Raw genomic sequence first — 13204 nt, forward strand, 5'->3', positions numbered from 1 at the left:
ATTTGAGGTCAGGAATTCGAAACCAGCCTGGCTAACATGGTGAAACCCTGTCTCTATTAAAAATACAAAAAAATGGCCAGGCGCGGTGGCTCAAGCCTGTAATCCCAGCACTTTGGGAGGCCGAGACGGGCGGATCACGAGGTCAGGAGATCGAGACCATCCTGGCTAATATGGTGAAACCCCGTCTCTACTAAAAAATACAAAAAACTAGCCGGGCGAGGTGGTGGGCGCCTGTAGTCCCAGCTACTCGGGAGGCTGAGGCAGGAGAATGGCGTAAACCCGGGAGGCGGAGCTTGCAGTGAGCTGAGATCCGGCCACTGCACTCCAGCCTGGGCGACAAAGCGAGACTCCGTCTCAAAAAAAAAAAAAAAAAATTAGCCAGGCGTGGTGGCAGGCGCCTGTAATCCCAGCTACTCGAGAGGCTGAGGCAGGAGAATGGCTTGAACCTGGGAGGTGGAGGTTGCAGTGAGCCACGATTGTACCACGGCACTCCAGCCTGGGTGACAGAGTAAGACTGTCTCAAAAAAAAAAAAAAAAAAAATGTATATATATATATGAACCCATGCGCATTACTGGTGGGGATATAAAACAGTATAACACTTCGCAAAATCTGTAGAAGTTAAACATAAATTTACCATATGGCCCAAGTCCAGCCTGAGATATCTACCTGCAAAAAATGAAAACATCTGCCTACACAGAGATTTGAACACTAACGTTCCTAGCAGAAATACTCACAATGTTGTCTAAAAGATCACCAAGATGGCTAAATAGTAGAAAGGAGCACTTTCTTGTTGATACTTGTTTGCAAACCAGGAAGAGACGGTCTGCAGCGTGCACCGAAGGTGCTCTCTTCCAAGAGAGAAAGGACAGGTTGGGTTTTATGCCTCACAGGGCCCGTATTCATACATATTTAGCAGGTTTGAGGGAAAAGCTGTTTACATATTTATGAGAAGAGGTGAGCTCATGTGCAATGGCTAAATAGTTTGTTCACAGCTTCCGTAAGCTGGCTGAAACTAGCTTAAGTTCTGCAGTTGCTTATCAGAAAAGAATGTTTGTTGGCTGGGTGTGGTGGCTCATGCCTGTAGCTCCAGCACTCTGGGAGGCTGAGGCGGGAGGATCACTTGAGCTTGGGAATTCGAGGCCAGCCTGGGCAACACAGTGAGATCCCATCTCTTTTTTTTTTTTTTTTTTTTTTTGAGACAGCATCTCCCTGTTGCCCAGGTTAGAGTGCAGTGATGCAATCTCAGCTCACTGCAGCCTCCACCTCCTGGGTTCAAGTGATCCTCCTACCTCAGCCTCTGGAGTAGCTAGGACTACCAGTGCACACCATCATGCTGGGCTCATTTTTGTATTTTTTGCAGAGACAGGGTTTTGCCAGATTGCCCAGGCTGGTCTCAAACTCATGAACTCAAGCGATCGTCTCGCCTCAGCCTCCCAAAGTGCTGGGATTACAGGCATGAGGCACCATGCCCAGCCAACATACATTCTCTATTTTAAAAATTAAATTAAATTTTAAAAAGAAAAAGAATGTTTGTGTCCAGGCATGGTGGCTCACGCCTATAATCACAGCACTTTGGGGAGCCTAGATGTGAGGATCACTTGAGATCAGGAGTTCGAAACCAGCCTGGGTAACATAGTGAGACCCCTCGTCTCTACAAAAAACAAAAAACTTATCTGGGCATGGGCGGCGCACACTTTTAATCCCAGCTATTCGGGAGGCTAAGGTGAGAGGATCACTTGAGGCTGGGAGGTCAAGGCTGCAGTGAGCCATGATAGAGCCACTGCACTCCAGCCAACAAAAATCTATCTCAAAAAAAAAAAAAAATGTTTGTAAGAACCAGTCCTCTATGTGATCAGAGGCATAAGGGTTTGGTTTGTAAATCAAGACTTGGGATCATTTGCCTGATGGCTCCTGATGTTAGGGAGTTTTGCGAATATGTTGTTTTTCTTTGTAATTGAAAAAGGTTATTAATCAGTGAGTGAGATTTCTGTTGTTGTTGTTGTTGTTGTTTTGAGAGGGAGCCTCCCTCTGTTGCCCAGGCTAGAGTGCAATGGCGCGATCTCGGCTCACTGCAACCTACTCCTCCCAGGTTTAAGCAATTCTCCTGCCTCAGCCTCCCTAGCAGCTGGGATTACAGGCGCACGCCACCAAGCCTGGCTAATTTTTGTATTTTTAGTAGAGATGGGGTTTCACCATGTTGGCCAGGCTAGTCTTTAATTCCTGACCTTGTGATCCACCCACCTTGGCCTCCCAAAAGTGCTGGGATTACAGGCATCAGCCACCACGCCCAGCCCCAGAGGCAGATTTTTATCCACCTTAGTTACTGCTATATTCCCAATGCCTAGAACCATGCTTAGCCCAGAGTAGGTGCACAAATATTTTGCTGAAATCATGAACTTCCTCATTTGAGGAAATTAGGGAAAATAGACCATTGGATTTTGAGATTAGGGCTCATGCATATGAATGTCTGACACATGCTAAACTCAAAAAAGTTGGCTGTTCTTATCTCAAGCCTAAGAGTCCCACTTAGAGACAGGAAACCATCCACTTGAGGACCCAGTGAACAACTTAGCTGACATCTGTGAGGGCCCTGCTTCTGAAGCCATGTATGAGCCAGATGCTCTCTGAGAGAGCTGCCTGGGCTGTCACCCCAGTGCTTGGGACACAGTGATACATTCCTGACTACCTACTTTTTGTGATTAAATGGGGACATTGTTACCAGAGGGTTAAAACTTCCAGCCTCTCAGATTCCCCAGTGGACAGATGAGGTAGTCAGAGAAAGCACAGGAATGAGGCTAGCCTTGACTGGGAATAACTAAGCAGCATTTGCATAAGGCAAGAAGACCCTTTTTCAAACTATGGCTCATCACCCAGGATGATGGTGTTGTGAACAATTTAGTGGGTTGTACATAACATCTTGTTGATGACAGAAACTACTTGTTTTGTGGATTGGAAAAAAAAAAAAAAACACCATAATGATTCATTTTTTTTGTTACCTAAGAAAGTCTTTGGCTGCTGCCTTGAAACAGCCACAGGATGGCAAGGATAGGCAGGGACAAGGCAGGAGCAGGAACCTGGGTCCGGGCTGATGGTTGTGATGGAGGTGAGGAACTGGGCAGGGTTGATAGACTTGGAAGACAGCAGGTGACAGATTAGGTGCAGCACATGTGACCGCGGACTCATGGGTGATGCCCCAAGTGTGTGCCCTGGGAATCTGGAAGGATGAGGTTGCTATCAGCTGAGCTGTGGCCTCTGTGGGAGAGCAGGGTGGCCACTGGGCGGCACCAGAGCTGAGAGGACAGCTGTAGGGGTGGGGAAACTGACTAGCCACCCCCATATCTACTCCTGAGGACCCTTAAACAAAAGAAAAACGCCGGGCGCAACGGCTTATGCCTGTAATCCCAGCACTTTGGGAGGCCGAGGCGGGTGGATCACAAGGTCAGGAGTTCCAGACCAGCATGGCCAAGATGGTGAAACCTCGTCTCTACTAAAATACCAAAATTAGCTGGGTGGTCGAGCCGGGTGCCTGTAATCCCAGCCACTCGGGAGGCTGAGGCAGAGAATTGCCTGAACCCAGGAGGTGGAGATTGCAGTGAGCTGAGATCATGCCACCGCACTCCAGCACTCCAGCCTGGGCGGCAGAGCGTGACTCCATTTCAAAGAAAAAAAAAGAATGGTCGCAACCAAATTCTCAGAAGGCAAAGCAGGATGGAACAGTGAGTCATTTACTTTTTAAGTGAAAAAATGGTCTGGAGTTACAGAGAAATCTATAAAGAAATCAGTCTCGATTTCCTGATCCTTAAAGATCAGTTATACCATTTGTTGTTTTGAGAGTATCAAATTCCTTCCGAGAATAAGGAACCACATTATAGTAGGAACTATAGTTGTGGTCACTTCAGAACACAGCTGGCCATGTCCAAGAGGAGTTTGTACAAGAACCCGAAAAGATGGAGATCTCACAAAGCATTTCCAACTAGGTTTTATTTTAGTTTCCAATATTATGAGAATGATACAGGAGTAACTCAGGCAAATATATCACCTTAAATACATCAGAGAAAACTCACTGTGTCAGCACGTCTTGCGCTCCAGCAAATGAACGTAAAAACAGAACAATGTCAGCAGCATTACAAGTGCTTTTGGCCAGACTTCTTTCAGAAAGGGTCTCTCCCTCAGTGGTCTTAATTTAATTTTACTTATTGAAGAAGCTCAAAATTTCATTCATTCCCCAGGGGCTACATTGAAAAAAAATTCATGTTTATGCTAAATAATTTTTTTTTTTCCCCAAAAAGAGCATAAAATCCATTGGAATTGTGTGACACTGATCTTCCCTGACGTGCTGTGAAGTGGCCCCTATCCATTCAGGCCCAGCACACACCGGGAACACCCACCCACAGCACGTCCACCTGGCAGAGTCCATCACTTTGCCCCACACAACAGGACAGACTGAGGGTTTTAAGTACAAGCAGGTATGTGAACAGGACATCACCTGTGATGTGGCCACCAACCAGTGCACAGAGGCCACCAACTAATTTCCTCAAAGATGAGTGATGGCTGGGCTGCGGGGCCCCTGCCCTGTGGGCTGCTTTTCGGGAGAGGTGTTGCTTATTTCTAGGAAGCGATCCAACTTGTGCCACACAGGATTTGTCACCCAAACTGTTTTTCTCACACAGTCAACACCTTGGTGACAGGCATCTGCCCCCACTTCAACCAGCAACAATCCCAAAACTCAACATCAGCATAAGGATAAGGGGGTCAGTCCAAGTTTCTGGGGATCAGGGAGGGTGGAAGGATGGGCACTGGATTTTCCGCATTGTCCCTTGGCCAACTGCAGTCACTGGCGCAGGAAATTTAGTCCAGGGCACTTGGGGCAAGGTTGGGGGGTTAAGAAACATGTCTCTTAAAGGACACAACAGGGATGCAATCAAGCCTAGTGGGTGGGGGCTCTCAGACCCATGAGCCCCTTGAGAACGAGGTCAAATGGACAGCCCATTCTCCAGCTGTCTTGTGTGGAGCCCACGCTCCTTAGCCAGCTACCAAGGTCCCCACCTTCCACCATCCTTCCTTCTACTACATCCTTCAACCACCTAGACCAAGCCATCTTCCAAAACACATCTACACAAAACAGGCCTGCACAAGTCCAGGACTGACACTAAAGCAGGGGGCACAATAATGATAAGAGAGGCAAGTCCCTCCTTGTCCCAGTGACCGCCACTTGCTCTGCCATCTCCTCATATATCCAACAGCCCTCTCCTCTTAGCTACTCCCACTCCTCCAGCTGCCTCGGCTGCAGCACAGGGTCCGCCTCAGCCTAAGCCCAGTGGTAACTAAGCCTCAACACCAAGACGTGTCTGAGAGGCTCTGTAAATGGGATAAAGCACTGAGCCAACAGGTGAGAATGAACACACACAAGCCACAGTCCTTCTGGGACAGACTCTCTGGGAAGAAACTCCAATCATCCCTTACACCTGTAGGTGTGCTGGGCTGCAAGGAGGGCAGGTGCGCACAGGCTGGAGAAAGGTGGGGGTGTCTGCGTGATACCCTCAAAGGCTTCCATGAGGCATTGTGCAATGCTGAGATCCCAAGGCCTTATCAAGCACTCAGATGAACCCAAGAGAGCTGGAAAAAGCTTCAACTTAACTCCTTGGTACCAAGCTGTCCATAGCTGTCGTTGAAAGTGTCCTTTAGGGGTATGAGCCAGATCTTCCTGCAACAGCAGGCAAAGGAGGGGGAAAATAACTAGTGCTGGAGGGCTCAAAATGGTACGAGACTGGGTGCTTCATTCTCTTGGCGGTGGCCGGGGGCAGGAGCCACATGTGCCCCTGGGGGAGCCCACACAGCACTCAGGGCTGGCAGCACCGCCCCTCTCCACGCAGGCTCCGCCTCAGGTGCCCACTATCTGCTGGGCTGCAGGTACTGGTGTGTGAACATGTTGAGCTCACTGTCCAACCAACCCGCTTTATTCCTGCAAAGAAATGTTTCTTTAGTAACCATGACAGCTGATGACAGGCAGTATTAGGATTACCTACCAGGCACCATCCTAAGGACACTTGACACACACCCTTACGTAATCCTCCAACAATCGTATTTATTCCTGTTTCACAGATGGGGACAAGGAGGCCCAGAGGGGTTAAATAACTTCCCAAGGCCACATGGTTAATAAGCCAGGGAGCTGCAAGTCAGGCTTTTCTGATTCTCAAGACCTGTGTTTGCTTCACCAGGACCATGTGCAAGTCCCTGAGCCGTCAGGAACTCAGTTTCCCTGCCTGCCAAGGAAGGGGTTGAGGTGCTGACAGGAGACCCTTTCCAGGTTCAACCATGTCACTGTGGCTGACAAGCAGCAGTTCCCCCCCGACCGCATTCCCCCTTTTTGAGTCCCCAGAGGGCAAGCAGTGTGTCCCTAGGAAGCAGCTGTCCCCAGGTGGGGGTGGGGCGGGGGGGGCACATCCGCACAGTCGAGGGCAGGGAAAGCCCACTGATCTGGTGACGGTTGGAGCTGACACCCTCTGATGCATCTCCCCTCTGGCTCTGCCACCCTGCAGGCTCTGACGTCAGGGGTGAGGGCAGGAAGTGGAGGGTCCCCATGTGCTGATGTTATCACAGGCTGGGCAGGCCGAGGACTTCTGCAGGGTCCCCGTGTGCTGATGCTATCATGAGCCGGGCAGGCCAAGGATTTTTGCAGGGCACTTTTACATTCAGTTGTGCAGCTGTGTCATGAAATCTTACTCCCATTTTACAGATGAAAATAATGAGACATAGCAGAGTTAAGAGCTTGAGCCAAACATGAGTGGCTGGAGAGAACCCAGGACTCCAGATTCATCAGACTGATGCTCTTTCCAGCAAACTGTTAATGAAAGCTCCACAGAGACTCCCTGGAGATCTGAGTTCCAATCCCAGTTCTGCGAGTCCCCAGCCAAGTAACCAGCTTCTCTGTGGACAAACGGGGGGCTATGCCCTCTTCATGGGTCCAAAGAGCGGCAGGTGTAAGGAGAATCAGAGTGCAAGGGCTGCTGGAGCCAAGTACACCTGGGCTCCCCTCCTAGCCTGGCCATTTTCTGAGATGCCAGACAAGTTCCCCAGTTTTTCTACATAGAAAATGGAGGGATAGGGAAGACTGAGTGAAACAGCACATGTAAAGCACTGTAGGCCCTGCGGTTCGGCACAGGGCGCTGTGAACTGCAGTCTCGCAGTACTGTGATGCCACCATGCCTTCAGCTGCAAGTGCCTTGAAGGCAGTGACGCTGTGTCTTGTTGAACCTCCAGCACCAGCACCATCTGGCACCCATGAGGTACGTGGTACACATCATTTTTTTTTTTTTTTGAGACAGAGTTTTGCTCTTGTCGCCCAGGCTAGAGTGCAATAGCGCGATCTCTGCTCACTGCAACCTCCGCCTCCTGGGTTCAAGCCATTCTCCTGCCTCAGCCTCCCAAGTGGCTGGGATTACAGGCGCACGCCACCACGCCCAGCTAATTTCTGCATTTTTAGTAGACACAGGGTTTCACCATGTTGGCCAGGCTGGTCTCAAACTCCTGACCTTCGGTGATCTACCTGCCTCGGCCTCCCAAAGTGCTGGGATTACAGGTGTTGGCCACTGTGCCTGGCCCGTGGTACACATCTAACATGAATAAATTAAATCCCCACCCAAGACACAAGCCACACCCAAGACACAAGCCCAGCAGCTGAGCCCCAGTGCGCCTGTGCTGCACCCTGGAACCCTCCTTTGGCCACCCAGGTCAGCCTCACCTGAGCAACTTTGCTTTGCTCTGAAGTGAGTCAAGAACCTCAATTTTCTTGTTCATGGCAGCAATTTCCTGCTCCAGGTTCTCTCGGGTGACGTCAACTTGCTGGCACAGATGAGCAAAGGTCCCAGACAGTTCCCTGGGGAGGACAGAGAAGGGATCAGTTGGGGTGTGTGGAGCAAGATGCCACTGGTGGCTTAATCCACCCAGAGTGGGAAGCAGCTGGCCCCGTCGATATCCCTGCCAGCAGCTCTGCCCTGAGCCAGCCCTGGTTTGGCAGAATCTCCTACATCCTGCTGAGACTGTGAGTAATCATAACAACCAAACACACTTGGCATCACCATGGCCTGAGAAGCAACAGCACGCAGAGATCCTGACTCTGCTGCTCATTAGCCGAGTAGCAGGGAACATGTGACTGTTTTTCAAATCTCAGTTTCTTCAATTTGAAAAAGGAGATGCCTATAAGACAACATCTACCGCAAAGAATCAGAGAAATACATAAATTAGATGCAAAATGTCTAGAGCAAAGGGTCTGCCACACACAACCAAAAAAAGGAAGCGAGGGCCGCGCGCGGTGGCTCAAGCCTGTAATCCCAGCACTTTGGGAGGCCGAGACAGGCGGATCACGAGGTCGGGAGATCAAGACCATCCTGTCTAACACGGTGAAACCCCGTCTCTACTAAAAATACAAAAAAAACCTAGCCGGGCATAGTGGCGGGCACCTGTAGAGGCAGGAGAATGGCGAGAACCCAGGAGGCGGAGCTTGCAGTGAGCCGAGATCGCGCCACCGCACTCCAGCCTGGGTGACTAAGCAAGACTCCATCTCAAAAAAAAAAAAAAAAAAAAAAAAAAAAAGGAAGCGAGGATATTCGTCCAGACCACCCCAGATTAAGCAATAGATTCCCACCTGACTTAAGATGTGCATGAAGATCAGGCTGGGTTCAAAACTTCAAAGCTACATCCACAGCCCAAGCTCTTCAAGGCAACTTCTAAAACTCCTACTAGGACTATCTCTTGCCTTCCCATTTCTTCCTCACCAAGGGGCCCAGAGGCCTACCCAGTCCCAGCCCAAGACACAAAGTGTCCCTGGGAGACCCCTCTCCCCATCACTGGCCTCAAAGCTGGCCCTGCACACCTGAAGGCCCCGGATCTATGATGCTCAGGACCCAGTGGCTTCCAGGCCAGGTTGGAAGAGAGATGGGGAAGGGAGAGGGGGCTGACCCTGCCTAAAGGCAGTCTCCTGCTGGGGTCCGATGGGGCCACTCACTGCTGGACTTGGTGGCTGCAGTTGGAGCCAGTATAGCTGATGACAAGCTGCAGCTTCTCACTGGCATGCTCCACAAACTGGCGCTTGAAGGCCCTCTCCTTGGCCTTGGTGGTCCAGGTCAGACGCTCATAGACGTAGAGGAGGCCATAGAGCCCAAAGGAGAGGGCAATGAGCCGCCAGCCCACTGCCTTCCACACCTGCAGAGCACACAGTCAGCCTGGAGGACAAGCCTCTCCGTGGCCCACCCTCCTTTAGGGTCCGTCACTACCAGGGCCATCCGAAGGGCCTCAGCCAACGAGCCCTCATGTTTCTACTCTTAAGTTCCTCTTTCTATGTCTCCTTTGATCCCACTGAGGCCAGAAAGGCTGGGACCATCTCCAGCGGGAAGTGAGGGAAACTTGGTGAGGGAGTAAGCGCTCCCCATGCCATCACAGTGAAGAGTCACTGAGAGGAGAAAGTATACAGTGGACTGTAGAGTGTGGCCCAATGCAGGGGCCACCACAAGAACCTAGCCCTCAGGCCCCACCCACCTGCCCTCCACCCCCACCTTCCCAAGCTGAACTGGTCACTGACCACTCCTCCAACAACAAGAATGCCCATGGAGGTCCTGGATGTCAGGGAGGCCAGGCCGGTAACCATGGAAACCATGAACTCCTCCTGGGTGAGCGAGCCCTGTGGCAGCGGGGGCATGCTGGGGTTGGCTGGCGTCAGAGGGATAGGACGCTGAACCTGAGGAGAGAAAGATGAGAGGGGTGACAGGGACGTGGTGAGTCTTTCATTCACGTGAACCCTCAGTGTCGCCCTAGTCTGGGGAACAGGGACATAGAGTGGCTCTTCAATTTCCAAAAGGCAAAAAGAGGACAACTAGCTTCGGATGTAGCAGAGGAGACCCTCAGGTGAACACCACAGGATGTGCACAACGTCAGCAGGAGTCATCCTGGCCCGCCTGGCAGCTTCCCCGAGCGTGGGATGTGTACAGAGGGCAGTACGTGTGACAACTCAAGTGGTTTAGAGATGAATGTTTTTAAAATCTGAACTTTAAAATAGTTGTATGTAGGTGGTTATTTTTAAAGTCATCTATTTTTAATAGTTACTTTAATATGTATTAGAGAAAAATACTAGCATCTGTCATTTCACAAATATCACTGCTTAGAACAGATCAGCTCAATCAGCAGCAGAAATTCTGACTGTGGTGTACTGTGTGGTGGGGCACACCACCACAGCTGCTGACCTTTACCCCGTTTCAGAATGGTTCCTGTGTCTGGAGGCGGGGTACAGACTGACCCCCCACGATGCCCCTGAGGTGAGAAGCTTTGCTTGCCTGGTCATTGTAGCCCATCAAGGCCCGACGGCTGTTCTTGGGGCCCAGGAACCTGTTCACCAGCATGGTCCATCCGAGAGAGAAATGGAACTCAATGTCTTCCTGAAAGTCAGCACACAGCTTGTCACAGTTCAGGTCGTAGTTGAGGGAGAAGCACTGGCGCGGGACCAGCATGTCTATCTGACTCCGCACAGACACGGGAAGGAGGGGTTTCAAGCCATCTATCGGGGGAGAAATGGAGGAAAAGCTCATCAGCTCAGCCCTGCGCCACAGCAGCACCAAGCCTTGGAGACGGCTCCACCAGCTACTGCCAGGCATGCTGAATAGCTCTGCCTGGGAAGCACACCCCGGTCAAGTTGGCCCATGAGACTGAGCACGCCTCACTTGAGGCCAGCTCCCCCAGGCAAGTGTGGACCCAGATGCCATACTGCTAACACTTCTGCCTCACATGGACTTACAGGAGCAGGCCCAATTCTCAGCCTAGGATAGACCCATGTAGTAGCACAAGATGGGCTCCCCAACCCTGTGTACAGAATGAGTTCACAAGGCCAGGCCCGGTGGCTCATGCCTGTAATCCCAGCACTTTGGGAGTCCAAGGTAGATAGATCACTTGAGGTCAGGAATTTGAGACCAGCCTGGCCAACATGGCAAAACCCCATTTCTACTAAAAATACAAAACAATTAGCCAGGCGTGGTGGTCATGCCTGTAGTCCCAGCTACTTGGGAGGCTGAAGCAGAAGAATCGCTTGAACCTAGGTGGCGGAGGCTGCAGTGAGTCAAGATCATGCCACTGCACTCCAGCCTGGGTTACAGAATGAGACTGTCTCAAAAACCAAACAAGAATGAGTTCACAACATCTACCCAGAACCTGAAGGTACTGAGTTGAATCATCATGAAAAGTGACAGATAAGGAAAGTCCTGATTTCTTTAGCTTGGCCTCTGTATCTGATCATCGGGCAGCCCAGGCCACAGCTCCCCAGTTCCCTATGGGCACTGACCTATCATGTCCTGTTGCATGGTCTGCAGGGAGTTGGTGATGGCCGTGGAGCAGCGGTCTGACATGTTTCGGCCCAGTCCTTCCTCTATGTGGCGGTGCAGTTCCTGCCACCAGAAGAGGGAGGTTAAGAGAAGCAGCAGGTCCATCAAAATTCCCTTCAGGCCACATCCACCAGGTGACCCCAAAAGGCTGACGGAAGCCTGGGCCTCGTCTCTGTGGCTTCCACTTTCACTGCTGGGGGGCCCTGACCCAGACCAGCAGGGGCTGAATCACTTTTGGGGGCCTCCTGCCAAGAGGACCTGTTGCTCCATGACTCACATTCTTATAAACCTTGAGGACTACTGGAGAAGGGTGGAAGTCCATCTGGTAATCATCCACCAGCACAGAGAGGCGCCTGATCTCCTCGGCCATCGCAGTTGACACCTACGGCAAAAGGAAGCACACTGTCAAGTATCAAGGAAGACCAAAGTTCAGTCCTGCAGCACCAGGAGAGATCCCAGCAGACGGCATATCTTTCCTCTCAAACCAGCAGCCTCCTCAGCTGCTCTATGGAGTTAAAGCCTCTGAGGTGAGAGCGTCTGGGAAACTCGCTGATCAAACACTCACGTGATCTGTGGAGGTCCAGAGGAAGGGGAACATGCCCAGCATCACACAACCCAACAATGGAACCCAAAGGGCAGCTCTGTATTCTTGAAGCAGGGCCACAACTTCCTTCTGGAAGGCTGAGAAGTCCCTAAGAGGAGGTCTGCTTTCTTCTGGACTCTACTCGGGAGTCCAAATCTCCCCAGAATGCGTCCTCCTCATTTCTCACCTGCCTCTCCACTTCCTCCGTAATCTGCTTAATTCGAAGCTTATAGTCTTGAGCCAAGAGCTCCAGCTGTTTGTCAATAAATTTCAGTCGGTCTTGCCGCTCTTCACGCATTTCCTCGCAGTAAACCCTGAAAGCAGAGTACTGGTGAGAAATCCATGTTCCTGTCTGGCTGAGCAGAGGAGCAAGAGGGGATGCCAGAAAGCCCAGGCCGCCCCGCCCGCTCTCTTGCCTGGCAGGGCTGCACACACGCACCCAGGGGCATAAGCTTGCCCCTTCCCAGGTAGGAAGGGAGCCCTGCAGCCAACCATGCACTCCTCAGTCTTCCACGTGGGACAGGCGGTGGGGACAGAGCAGGGAGGGCGTTGTAAGGTGGTTTAAACAAATTCTGCCAATTAATATAGGGAAAAAAGCTCAACCTCACTAGTAATCATGGAAATGAATTTTTTTTTTTTTTTTTTTTTTGAGATGGGAGTTTCACTCTTGTTGCCCAGGCTGGAGTGCAACGGCGCGATCTCCGCTCACTGCAACCTCCACCTCCCGGGTTCAAGCAATTCTCCTGCTTCAGCCTCCCGAGTAGCTGGGATTACAGGCATGTGTCACCACATCCAGCTAATTTTGTAATTTTAGCAGAGACAGGGTTTCTCCATGTTGGTCAGGCTGGTCTTGAACTCCTGACCTCAGGTGATCCGTCCGCCTTGGCCTCCCACAGTGTTGGGATTACAGGCGTGAGCCACCATGCCCAGCCGGAAATGAAATTTTTAAAGGCACAATTTTCTACCAAGGCCTGGCAAAAATGACCAGGCCTGAAGTTCTGGTGAGAGCTGAGGAAATGGAAGGCCTAGGGACAGTACTGGTCATGCAATGAATGGGTACGGCTGTTCTGGAGAGCAATCAAGTAAAACTGACTAAAACTGGAAACGCATGTACCCTAAAACAGAATCGCCACACCCCTAGGAATTCACCCCAGGTAGACTCTTACAAAGGTGCACAAGGGGACACGTGAACACATGTCCACTGCAGTAAGGTTTCCAATAGCAAAAAAGAAATCTAAAATTCCCTCCATAGGAAAA

General features: G+C 50.9%; 3 protein-coding genes across 35 annotated transcripts in view; 1 reads left to right on the forward strand and 2 right to left on the reverse strand.

The window, feature by feature from the left end:
- Window positions 1-13204, reverse strand: part of PLOD1 (procollagen-lysine,2-oxoglutarate 5-dioxygenase 1) — a 158144-nt gene that overhangs the window by 74492 nt on the left and 70448 nt on the right. The gene's annotated exons all lie outside the window — the stretch shown is intronic.
- The window catches only part of LOC144336246 (uncharacterized), a 28133-nt gene that overhangs the window by 4607 nt on the left and 10322 nt on the right, over window positions 1-13204 (forward strand). Inside the window, exon 2 of one of the 3 annotated variants that reach the window (XR_013407866.1) lies at window positions 10253-11017. Coding sequence is in view for 1 of the 3 variants with exons in the window: in XM_077974168.1 (XP_077830294.1) it covers window positions 10253-10288 (36 nt within the window). In the remaining 2 variants the exon portion in view is untranslated. Of the gene's footprint in view, window positions 1-10252; window positions 12243-13204 lie in introns of those variants that run through there. The other 2 variants (XR_013407870.1, XM_077974168.1) reach the window with 2 other exon arrangements.
- Window positions 3968-13204, reverse strand: part of MFN2 (mitofusin 2) — a 32129-nt gene continuing 22892 nt past the window's right edge. For 17 of the 30 annotated variants that reach the window (XM_015112932.3, XM_015112789.3, XM_077973863.1 and 14 more), the window contains 8 exons: window positions 12135-12261; window positions 11642-11746; window positions 11325-11427; window positions 10327-10547; window positions 9579-9734; window positions 9006-9202; window positions 7743-7877; window positions 3968-5963 (listed from right to left, as the gene is read on the reverse strand). In XM_015112932.3, coding sequence (XP_014968418.1) covers window positions 5894-5963; window positions 7743-7877; window positions 9006-9202; window positions 9579-9734; window positions 10327-10547; window positions 11325-11427; window positions 11642-11746; window positions 12135-12261 — 1114 coding nt within the window. In that variant the 3' untranslated portion in view covers window positions 3968-5893. Of the gene's footprint in view, window positions 5964-7742; window positions 7935-8920; window positions 9203-9578; window positions 9778-10296; window positions 10548-11324; window positions 11428-11641; window positions 11747-12134; window positions 12262-13204 lie in introns of all 30 variants that reach the window. The other 13 variants (XR_013407713.1, XR_013407707.1, XR_013407702.1 and 10 more) reach the window with 4 other exon arrangements.

Source organism: Macaca mulatta, chromosome 1, assembly GCF_049350105.2.
Source record: "Macaca mulatta isolate MMU2019108-1 chromosome 1, T2T-MMU8v2.0, whole genome shotgun sequence".
NCBI classification, from domain to species: domain Eukaryota; kingdom Metazoa; phylum Chordata; class Mammalia; order Primates; family Cercopithecidae; genus Macaca; species Macaca mulatta.